We start from the raw sequence: 12,706 nt of genomic DNA on the forward strand, positions 1-12,706 counted from the left end.
GGAATCAGGTGAGGCTCCTGCATGGTTGGAATGAAAACCTGCACCCACACCGGCCCTTTCCAGATAAGATCGGACACGCCTGATCTAGATCTATCAAACTGCAATTTGATCTCCTGTGCACAGAACTCTTTAAAGTCGTTCCACAGGTTTTCAAAAGGATTTACATCTGGGCTTGGCCTGGGCCATTCCAAACCGATGATCTTCTTCTTCTGAAGCCATTCCTTTGTTGACTTAGATGACAGACATCAGCTTAATAAAGTTGCGGAATGTGTAAATGACATTAGATACTGGATGCTGGAACTTCTTCTCAGTAACGCTGACAAGACAGAAGTACTTCTACTAGAACCACAGACAGATAGATGTAATCTTTCTGAGTATGTAGTACCACTTGATGGCCTTTCAGTCATATCATATTACGCCCTTACCCTAAAAACTGTTGTGTGATTATAGATGATCACATCAGTCACCTGATCCTGCAAACTTCTGCAACTCTCTTCTCACTGGTCTCTGTTTGTATGCTGTATTCATGTCCTGAGGTTCTCTCACGCACCTCCCCTACGTCAGCTGTCTTTGCATTCCAGACCTCAACAGGCTGCACCACATAATTCACCCTGGTTCAGATCCAGACTGTCCTTCTCTAAGTTCTAAAAAGACCAGGATCTTGTGTTTGTGTGATGTGTGTTCTATCGATAACCTTTTATTAACAAAGTTGTATGTTAAATTGTAAATTAAACATAGAGGTACATATCTGAGTTCAAAAATTACTGTCTCTCTTCATAGTGAAGACAACTTTCTCCATTTCTTGACTGGGAGAGATACAGTATAGTGTCTTCATTGGCTAATAAGCTTTAACATGTTTTGAAGAGAGCTATATTTGTTTTAGCTTTAATAATCAATGAAGGTGTTTCCAGTTAGTTATTAGAAATGATTTTTGTTTTCATTGCATTTTATTAATTGAATATACAAGGGGGAAAAAATGTCCTTGTCCTACGCTGAACAATTTTTCGATTATTTTCTGAAAGGTCTTATTTTTGAAGAGGGGTGCCCTTATTGAAATATGTAGTTAGTGCTGTTCATGGGAACGAGCTCAGCATTCACACAAGGGTTTTATTGGTGGCAGATTATAAAAGGGCATGCGTCAGAAAGATTATTATTTAACACACTCCATGCATGCACAAAGGAAGGGGTTATAATTCAGAGCAGTGACGGCTGATGGTGAGGTTATCCGAAGGGCTAAAATCTAATATCTGTCAATAGGTCAGCAAAAGTTATGGTTGAGCAATGCTTTATATCACAAGGTCTTATGGTGAAAAAAAAAAGAACGAGAGAGTAAATAATCCACAGTGTTCATGTTCATTGCACCACATCTGAGAGGAATGTTTTATTTTAGAGAAAAACGCCATATTTGCTCATTTCAAAAAGTTTTAGATCAGTGATATAAGGTAGTTTTCATAATATAACATCCCATTCATTAAATTACATAATATTAAAAAATAGAAACTTTTTGAGGTTCCAGTTGAAGACTTTCGTCTAGATAAAGGCATTTTGAAGTGAATAATATTTTGACACATTATCTATACATTTACTTAAATATAAATCCACCCTTGGAGTTTGGAGCATTGTTTCTTGACTATGATTTACAGTCAGGTCCATAAGTATTTGGATAGTGGCACAATTTTCATCATTTTGCCCCTGTACACCACCACAGAGGATCTGAAACGAAGCAATCAAGATGTGATCGAAGTGTAGAACTTCAGCTTTAATTCAAAGGGTTTAACAAAAATATTGCATCAAAAGTTTTGAAATTACAGCCATTCAAACAGAGTCCCGCCATTTTAAAAAGGCTCAAAAGTAATCGGACAATTGACTTATAGGCATTTTTGTGACCAGGTGTGGCCTGTGTCCTCGTTGTTTCATGACAAATTAAGGAGATTAAAGGTCTGGAGTTGATTCCAAGTGTTGAATTTGCATTTGGTAGCTGTTCATGGGAACTCTCAATATGCGGTCCAAAGAGGTGCCAGAGCAAGTGAATGAGGTCATCATTAGGCTGAAAAAACAAACACAGGAACAGAAACAGTATGAGTGGCCAAAGCAACAATTTGGCACATTTTTAAAGGAATGCACTGGTGATATCAGCAACACCAAAAGGCCTGGAAGACCACAGAAGACAACTAAAGTAGATGAAGCACTGAATGTGTGTAGGCACCCTATTGTTATTGTAGATTTTCTTCATCTTCTGCTTCTGGCTAGGGTGTCTACGACAGCCCAAAGAACCATCTTGTAAAAAGTTGTGAAATTTGGCACATTGACTGGACAGGGTCTAAGGAATGTTCTCACCAAATTTGGGCCAAGTGCCACCTTTGGGACAAATTTGGGGCTAATTTGGTTGTACGTTTGTATCATAACTTTTGAACCATGTGTCAAAATGTAAAATCCAAGCATCCCTGGATCCCTGTTTCGAGACCAGTTCAGTGCACCCAAATTCCACCATCTTGGATTTGGTCAAAAACTACTTTTTTTTTTGGTCAAAAACTACTAGTTCTTTTCACTACTCCTCCAGCAAATTGAGTCTAATCATTACCAAATTTGGAACACATCATCTTCAGATTAAGCCTCACAAAAGTTATCAAAAGAATTTTGAATATCCAAACAGTTGTAATGTCTGTAAAGGGCCAACATCTATAACGGGCCAACAAATCTGACAGCGAAGCCACCAAATGACTTTGTGCACTGACATAAAACCTGGTAGGCACCTTCAGGACCATGACCTGAGGCTACGCAACAAATTTTGTGCCAGTACCAACTACTACTCTAATTTCTGCAACAATTTTAGCATGCCAATGAATGTGTGGCTCACCAAGTCTGGGTATTTGGCCCCCGAAAATGCTGCTTGCAACATATTATTATTATTATTATTATTATTATTATTATTATTATTATTATTATTATTGCTAAAGCTACTGCATATATGTATACATACATTTTTAGATAATACATTTCTATATAATGCCTCTGTGTTCTACACAATGTACACATCTATAAAATATGGAGCCTATGCAGTAATAATAATATATTAAAACAATTATTATTATTGCTTTAGTTATTTTACATTTACATGCATGCCGCTCTTTTATACTACATGTACTACAGACTGCAGTTAAATGGGATATAAAGGCCATTGTGTATTGTATAACCCTGCTAAGCACAGGTGAGATCAATAAGTACCATTAATCCCCCCGCTCCATTCCCACAGGTATATCTCTTTTACAGCATATTCCAGGACATGAGCGTCATGAGGAAGTGGTTTACTTCTCTTTTTGTGTCTATATAAACATCTGTGAGGACAGAAATTCTGCAGGTGAGACAAGATGGAGTTTGGATTCGTGATATTTTTGCTTAGCTCTGCTCTTTTCGGGCACAGCTCTGGATTCACAACACGTAAGTCTACAATCAGAAAAGTGCCGAACATTTAATTCTCATTAGTCTTCTGAATAATTGCTTTATGCTTTATTTAGAGTAGCAAAAAAAAGCATTGTGCATTTTAATTGATGAGAATCTGTTCATCATCCTTTTGTTCACCACTTAAAAGTGTATCTGATATTATACATATTATGGAATAAAACACTCCATGTCATGCTGTTACAGGAAAATAATCAGCAATGTGTTGGTGTGATGAAGCAGTGTTTTATTCCTCTTTCCCTAATATTTCATTTTTATTTTGTCTTTTTAAATAGCTGATGCCACACCGTACTGGGACATAACAGCAGGTATGTAGATGGTAAATATAGATGAGCGATCCACTACAATAGCTGAGTGTTAGGATGTCTCTTATAGCACCAGTGACTCAGCACGTGTGTACGTTGTCCAGACAACAGGTGAGGTTTCATTATTAAATATTTAAATTATTAAACCATTAAATTATTAAACACTGGTGCTAATCTCAGAATTTCACAACTGAGTAATGAAGTCTATAAAATGGAAAAAAAAAAGTTCTGAGAAAAAATTAACAATTAAAGAAACGCTTTATAACTCCATTATAAGGGCCAGAGATTCAGAGTACTATAATGTAGTGACATTACATTTACAGAGTTTCGCAGACCAACTTTATCCAGAGCAACTTACATTTGCACAACTGAGCAGTTGAGGGCCTTGCTGAAGGGCCCAGCAGTGATTGCTTGGCAGTTAGTTACAGATACAGTTACATAGCACTTTTCTATGCACTCAAAGCGCTTTTCATAGTATGGTGGGGGGAGGGATCTCCTCAAACACCACTAGTGTGTAGCGTCCAACTGGATGATGCGACGGCAGCCATAGTGCTCCAGATCTCCCACCACACACCAGTTATTAGTGGAGAGGAGAGCATGATGTAGCCAATTCAGAGATGGGGATTATTAGGGGGCCGTGATAGAGAAGGGCCAGTGGGGGAATTTCACCAGGACACCAGGGTTATACCCCTACTCTTTTACCATAAGTGTCGCGGGATTTGTAATGACCACAGAGAGTCAGGACCTCGGTTTAACATCTACAAAAGACGTCGCTGTTTTTACAGTTTAGAGTCCACATCAGTATACTGAGCCATTACCCCTCACACAGACCACAGGGTGAGCATCCCCTGCTGGCCTCACTAATAAATACCATTTCCAGCAGCAAACTTAGCTTTCCCCAGGAAGTCTCTCATCGAGGTACAAGCCAGGCTCAACCCTGCTTAGCTTCAGTAGGACACCAAGCAAGAACTGCAGTGAGATAGTGCTCTAGCGTTGCTGGGATTTAAACTCATGACCTTCCAAACCAACAATTTACAAACCAACATCTTAACCACTGCACTACCATTGCCATTTCACCTCAATGTCATTTAATTGTAATAATGGTATGAGTTATAATTATTATTGTCTGTTGTAGGTCATTATTCCTGCCGGTATAACTGCGGCTACAATTTGGGTTGGTGTTCCTGCTCCAGCTCCTGTCAGTACTACGGAAACTGCTGTCACGATTATTACAGTGAGAACTATTTATTTATTTATTTATTTATTTTAAATCTAGTTAATGTAATAAAGTTTAAAAAATCTAGTTAACGTAAGATATATGTATTTTTTTAGTCCTAAATTAACATTACTATTTATTATGAAATGTTTCAATCGGTAAATTAAAAAAAAAAAAGATTTTACTTTTACTTTTGTATTTTTTTTCTTTTCGTTCTTTCCCTTGTTGATAGGATGCAGAGTTATAAACAGATGGAAAGAGCTAGTGACAGTGTGAAATCAGTAGTAGTGTTTACAAAAATGCAGACTCACAGAAATGTGATGTTTAATACATACAGTGTGAACTTTTTACCATTTTTCATATAGATTATTGTTTCACCCCCACAACAACACCAACAACAACACCAGGTAAAAATGTAATTGTCTTTAACCGGTGTATTCTCAGTAAAACTGCTCTGTCTCCTCCATTTTTTCTCTTTATTTGGATCTAGAAATCGTTTCTGTTTCTCCATTCTAGACCTTCTTCCATTCTTTAGTTTCCTATTTACTTAAACGTCCCTAACTGAATATTTTCTCACTGTGTTTAAGAACCCACGACGGCCGAAAGCTTTCTGACAGAAGGTAATGTTTCAGTAACAAATACTGACGTACTGAATCAGCAATCATGTTAATGTTAAATGAATGAATTGATTTTGAGTTGATAAATTATTATTTGTCAGATTTGTTTAGTTTAATTTATTTCATTTGATTTGACTTTTTAAAAAAAATTTTATTTATAGATTATATTAGCTGCAGGGATCGTTGTGGTTTTAATGGTGCGCTCTGTTCCTGCACCAGCTCCTGTCAGTCCTATGGAAACTGCTGCAATGATTATTACGGTGAGGAAAAATATTTATTCATAGTTATTAATTCCCATAAATATATAAAAACACATATTTCACAAATATATTATACACATATTAAAACACGGCATGTTTTTATCTGTGCTAATGTATTTGATTTTCTTTGTGTCTCTCGTATAGATTATTGTTTTCCCACAACAACAGGTACAGGTCCTCTGTAAAACCTTCAGTCCTCTGTTTACACTACAGTGACGTTAAGATGAGGCCGTATTTCATATTTACTCTGTTTAAATAGGTTATGACATGACCACAGAAGATATGCTGAAAACAACAGCAGGTGCATGTTTATTATTCAATACCGTTGTACTGGTGATAATTTATGACAGAGAAACATGATTAACTGATACAGAGGTGATGTAAAAATGTCTTGAATGCATGTTCAGTGAGAAGGCGTCATTAAATGCACTCCATCATTAATAACTGCTTTACTTAACACAGTCTACATACATAATATACCACAGCACTGTTCAGTTCTGGATTTGTGATTGGTCAGAAGGTGTTGATTAATTTTAGGCAGTGTGACGATGGCCATCTTATAGCGATACTTATATGTGTGATAGTGTTTAAAACCGTGGTGTGTTTCAGGTGGAGCTCCATGTGGTGGAACTCTGACTCAGTCACGAGGGGAATTTTTCAGCCCCAATTATCCCAATTATTATCCCAATAATGCACACTGCACATGGAGCCTGCTGGCTGGAGAACTGCAGGTGGTTTCGTTAAACTTCCCGTTCGTCGAGTAAGAAATCACCTTCCTGTTTCATATGTGAACTGCAGTTATTCCAGTAGGATGAGTGCCCCACCTGCTACCTCCTACGAGTCAGGAAGTTAGTGATCCCTAGATCCAACTAGGCAGGCATAGTATGTTGGGAAAATGTAGTGGAGGAGATCAGTAATGATTGTAGTTAAGGTTGAGCTGAAGTCTACCGATAGTTCCCAAGTGTAGGCTCCACAGGTGCCTTGAAATTATAGTCAGTATTTCTTGTTATTAGTGATGGTTTTCCATGCTGATACTGGGTTACACGTTAAGTCTTTCAGCTCTTCAGAGAAGTTTCTTTTGACTGCTCAAATACCCCTAGATTGTGTGTCTATGGTCGGGGCACTCACAATAGCAGATCACAATTGTAAACATCAGTGAAACAGTTCAAATACCATCAAAGACTTTTACCCCTCCAGCAGGTTTTCCTACAGCAGCACTGATTTCCTCTCCTGAGTAAACCTCAATCAGGAACTGTTTACCCTTCAGCTTCTCTGAGAGGTGTTTTTGTTGCCCACAGTAGATCCTATTCCTTGTTGTACAGGTAGTTGTTCTCTCTTTGGTAGACATCTGTAACTTTACAAAGCTGCCTAGGAATGTAAATGAAGTTGTATAAGGTGTCATAATATCCATGAACTCTTTCAGACCAGTGCTTGCTATGTGCTGTCTCTATTTAGGCAGTTCATGTAACAATGATGTATTTATTTTTGTCTTTATCATTTCAGCTGTCAGAGAGACAACACGGTAAACATATACAGAAATGGAAATCGTTACTTCGCTCAGTTCAGCTTCAGCGCATTCAAGTTCCTGCGCACACACAACCAGGTGTTCCTCAAGTGTGATGTCATTATCTGCCCTGACAACGACTACAACTCACGATGTCGCCAAGGATGCCGTTATCGCAGGAAACGAAGCACTAGCTCTGATCACCACACTGAGGTCCTCACCCTTGGGCCAATCACACTCAAAGGTCAGAGGACAACTTGTGAATTTTGAGTAGGGACTTTGAAAGACTCTTATTATGCACAAAAGTGTAGAGGACAATCCCATAATTCTGTTTACTACAAAATATGGTGGACAGACATTTTAAGGATGTGATGTATCATAAACTGCGATAAACAGAAAAGCAGGCTTATTATGTATTCAGAATATTATTTATTTATTTATTTATTTATTTACAGGTCCAGAGGAGGCTGAGGCCAAGACTGAGGAAAAGGAGTGAACTCACACTGACTGATTAATTAATAACTTAAATATAGTTAACACTGAATAATAATCTGAATAAGCTTCCTCTATTAAAGCATTATCTAAAGGCAAGCTGGTGTGGTGTCATTGGTGTTATGATCAGAAAATTATTATATTTATCTGTTAAAATCTGAAGAACTTATATATACACAGTACCTAAAAGAAAGTGACTGTAGAGCAGTAGATTAAACGTATTGTGCTACACCACCAGATACCACTGGTTATGAGAAGACAGTTCTAGCAATGAAAATCTTATAGCAACACTAGCTGAAATGACAAACACAAGATTCGTTGTTCACACAGAACGATGATAAAATTTAACAAAGAAAACACTCTATGTCATAGGGAAATCAACAACAACAACAACAACAGAATGGTGTGATGTTACCACCTCATTTATTAAAGAATGTCCTACTTTTTATCTATTTATTGTTAGGTTTAATGTTGTAGAATGGCCACAAATCAAGTTAGTTGATGTTCTCAATTATGTTATAGCAGCTAGAAAAAGTTGTTCCCTCACCAACCTCTCTTTATCTCTCTCTTGAGGTAAACAAGACAAAAAAAACTTAAAGAAAAGAAAAAACTTATAATAACCTGGTTGCATAAGTATGCACACCCCTTAACTAATACTTAATTAAAGCACATTTTGCTTGTAATACAGCACTCAGTGATTTTGAGTCTAAAGTTGAGTCTACCAAGGTAGCACATCGTCATTTGGCAATTTTAATACACGTTTCATTGCAAAAATGTTCCAAGACAAGATCACCTGATTAAACAGGTGGAATCAGCTGTGGCTCCTGCTTGGTTGGAATGAAAACCTGCACCCACACCGGCCCTTTCCGGATAAGATCGGACACGCCTGATCTAGATCTATCAAACTGCAATTTGATCTCCTGTGCACAGAACTCTTTAAAGTCGTTCCACAGGTTTTCAACAGGATTTACATCTGGGCTTGGCCTGGGCCATTCCAAACCGATGATCTTCTCCTTCTGAAGCTATTCCTTTGTTGACTTAGATGACAGACATCAGCTTAATAAATTTGCGGAATGTGTAAATGACATTAGACACTGGATGCTGGAACTTCTTCTCAGTAACTCTGACAAGACAGAAGTACTTCTACTATAGCCACAGACAGATAGAAGTAATCTTTCTGAGTATGTAGTACCACTTGATGGCCTTTCAGTCATATCATATTACGCCCTTACCCTAAAAACTGTTGTGTGATTATAGATGATCACATCAGTCACCTGATCCTGCAAACTTCTGCAACTCTCTTCTCACTGGTCTCTGTTTGTATGCTGTATTCATGTCCTGAGGTTCTCTCACGCACCTCCCCTACGTCAGCTGTCTTTGCATTCCAGACCTCAACAGGCTGCACCACATAATTCACCCTGGTTCAGATCCAGACTGTCCTTCTCTAAGTTCTAAAAAGACCAGGATCTTGTGTTTGTGTGATGTGTGTTCTATGGATAACCTTTTATTAACAAAGTTGTATGTTAAATTGTAAATTAAACATAGAGGTACATATCTGAGTTCAAAAATTGCTGTCTCTCTTCATAGAATGAAGAGATTGCTTCATTGAATGCTTAATTGACTTATAGGCATTTTTGTGACAAGGTGTGGCCTGTATCCTCGTTGTTTCATGACAAATTAAGGAGATTAAAGGTCTGGAGTTGATTCCAAGTGTTGAATTTGCATTTGGTAGCTGTTCATGGGAACTCTCAATATGCGGTCCAAAGAGGTGCCAGTGCAAGTGAATGAGGTCATCATTAGGCTGAAAAAACAAACACAGGAACAGAAACAGTATGAGTGGCCAAAGCAACAATTTGGCACATTTTTAAAGGAATGCACTGGTGATATCAGCAACACCAAAAGGCCTGGAAGACCACAGAAGACAACTAAAGTAGATGAAGCACTGAATGTGTGTAGGCACCCTATTGTTATTGTACCTTTTCTTCATCTTCTGCTTCTGGCTAGGGTGTATACGACAGCCCAAAGAACCATCTTGTAAAAAGTTGTGAAATTGATGAATGTTGATGTGTTGATGAATGTGCGGCTCACCGAGTCTGGGTTCATGGCCCCCGAAAATGGTGGTTGCAACATATTATTATTATTATTATTAATTAATTAATTAATTAATTAATTAATTAATTAATTAATTCGCTAAAGCTACTGCATAGATGTATACATATATTTTTAGCAAGAGATAATGCTGGTATAGCATAAGGAAATAGCAACAATGTGCAGAAAGTAGTTTTGAATAGCATTTTATTGAAGGGAAACAATAGTAATTATTATTCCACTGTCTGTTGAAGTCTGGATTCTGGTCAGAAGTTATTCCTTAATTTCATTAATTGTAAATTAATTTGTTTTGTTTAACCCAGTATTTTGGTTTTGTGTTAACACCTTTGAGTTCAGTTTGAAGTTTTAATTCTGATGGTGGAACAGTAAGTGTGTCTGTGTGTGTGTGTGTGTGTGTGTGTGTGTGTGTGTGTGTGTGTGTGTGTGTGTGTGTGTGCGTGCGCGAGTATGTGTGTGTGTGTGTGTGTGTGTGTGTGTGTGTGTGTGTGTGTGCGTGTGAGTATGTGTGTGGGTGGGTGTGTGTGTGTGTTTTGTACTACATGTACTACAGACCACAGTTAAACAGGTTATAAAGGCCATTGTCTATAGTATAACCCTGCTTAACACAAATGTCTGGAATGCAGATAGATGAGATCAACAAATAATATTAAACCCCATTCCTGCATTCCCACATGTATCTCTCTATTACAGCATATTCCAGGACATGAGCGTCATAAGGAAGTGGTTTATTTCTCCTTTTGTGTCTATATAAACCTCTGTGAGGACAGAAATTCTGCAGGTGAGACAAGATGGAGTTTGGATTCGTGATATTTTTGCTCAGCTCTGCTCTTTTCGGGCACAGCTCTGGATTCACAACACGTAAGTCTGCAATTAATCTTTTGAATAATTACTTGCTTTATGTTTTATTTAGAGTAGCAAAAATAAAAGCATTGTGCATTTTAATTGATGAGAATCTGTTCATCATCCTTTTGTTCACTACTTTAAAAGTAACTCTGATGTTATACATATTATGCAATAAAACACTCCATGTAATGCTGTTACAGGAAAACAATTGTTCAAAAGTTGTGGTACATTGTAACACACAATTATATACATATAACTGTACAAATGAACAAACCAGGCATAACTTCAGGGTGGGCCAAGGCCAAAATAATAAACAAAAGAATTCTACTGTTAGGTAGCTAGCTTACCTAAAAGGAAAATAACAAAGAAAATACAAATACTTCCCTAACTACCTAAGCCAAAAACAGAGACAAAGGGATCCCCTCCCAAAAGAAATGTCAGCCACACCCCTACTGCCAAGTGCCAAGTGCAAAATATATACAGTCGTGAAGAGTATACACATAAACAGAAGCAGGGACAACCAAACTCAATGTCAAAAATCAGGCAAGAGTCAAAACCAGAAGAGCAGTCAGAATACAGAATTCGATAGTCACAAGGGCGAGCAACACGAACCAAACAATCTCCTAACAACAACAGCTCACACGTAACCACCTCCAACATCCCACACCATTCTCACTCCGCTTCCTCTTTAAATATGATCGTCAATTAGTGATGTCATCCTGGGAGACGGGAGCAAAGTAGGCTAGGGCAGGCTGGAACTCTGAAAGGGAATTCAGACCTGCGCACAAAATATGGCAGAGCACACAAAAAAAACTTCCCATCCCAAAGCTAGCGGGTTTCTCCATTCTAGACCTTCTTCCATTCTGTAGTTTCCAATTTACTTAAACGTCTCTAACTGAATATTTTCTCACTCTGTTTAAGAATCCACGACGACAGAAAGCTCACTGACAGCAGGTAATGTTTCAGTACCGAATACTGATGTACTGAATCAGCAATGATATGAATATTAAAGGAATGAATTGATTTTGAGTTGATCTGTTATTAAATGTCAGATTTGATTAGTTTAATTTATTTCATTTGATTTGCCTTTTTTTTTTTTTTTTTTTTTTTTTTAGATTACATTAGCCATCTTATAGGGGTACTCATATTTGTGATAGTGTTTAAAACCGTGGTGTTTTTCAGGTGTAGCTCCATGTGGTGGAAATCTGACTCAGTCACGAGGGGAATTTTTCAGCCCCAATTATCCCAATAATTATCCCAATAATGCACGCTGCACATGGAGCCTGCTGGCCGGAGAACTGCAGGTGGTTTCGTTAAACTTCACGTTCGTTGCGTAAGAAATCACCTTCCTGTTCCTCACCTGCTGATAAATCATACCTGACTTTTATTTATTTATTTATTTATTTTTATATCTTTATTATTTAAGAATATTTGTTTGTGGTTAGTCTGTAAGGCTAGTTTCGTTACACTTTCTTCAGTTTGGAGTCAGGCTGGGACTTTATCCGCGTGTACAACGGTCCGACTGCTCAGCATTCAAGTTTGGGTACTTTGAGTGGAAATCAGAGAGCTACCTTCAACTCCAGCAGCAGATACATGACCGTCGTTTTCTCCAGTGACGGCAGCGTGACTCCACAAGGTTTTCGAGCAGAATGGGCTTTCATAGGTAAGTGTTATTTAATCTCATTTCAACTCCATTCATTTTGTTTATGGACAGTTCAGTGAAAAAGTGATGAAAATAAATGTGATAAAAATCAATCAATCAATAAATAAATAAATAAATAATGTGCATTTACCAATGGCCGTGGTAGAAACCACTACCAAACATGCGGTTAAAAGGAAAATAATCAACTTCGGGGTGGTAACAGCAACGCCACTTCAATGGTCTGTTGAAGACTGTAGCA

At 37.8% G+C, this 12,706-nt stretch overlaps 1 protein-coding gene across 1 annotated transcript; it reads left to right on the forward strand.

Moving 5' to 3' along the window:
* The first annotated feature begins 3,362 nt into the window (after positions 1 to 3,362).
* On the forward strand, positions 3,363 to 6,042 carry LOC108261781 (uridylate-specific endoribonuclease). Its single transcript, XM_053682950.1, has 7 exons — positions 3,363 to 3,438; positions 3,735 to 3,767; positions 4,900 to 4,998; positions 5,346 to 5,387; positions 5,568 to 5,600; positions 5,759 to 5,857; positions 6,002 to 6,042. The coding sequence occupies exons 1-7, from the start codon at positions 3,369 to 3,371 to the stop codon at positions 6,040 to 6,042; spliced, it is 417 nt and encodes a 138-aa protein (XP_053538925.1). The 5' UTR covers positions 3,363 to 3,368.
* Positions 6,043 to 12,706: the final 6,664 nt, after the last annotated feature.

This window comes from Ictalurus punctatus, chromosome 9 (assembly GCF_001660625.3).
Source record: "Ictalurus punctatus breed USDA103 chromosome 9, Coco_2.0, whole genome shotgun sequence".
In the NCBI taxonomy this organism is placed as follows: domain Eukaryota; kingdom Metazoa; phylum Chordata; class Actinopteri; order Siluriformes; family Ictaluridae; genus Ictalurus; species Ictalurus punctatus.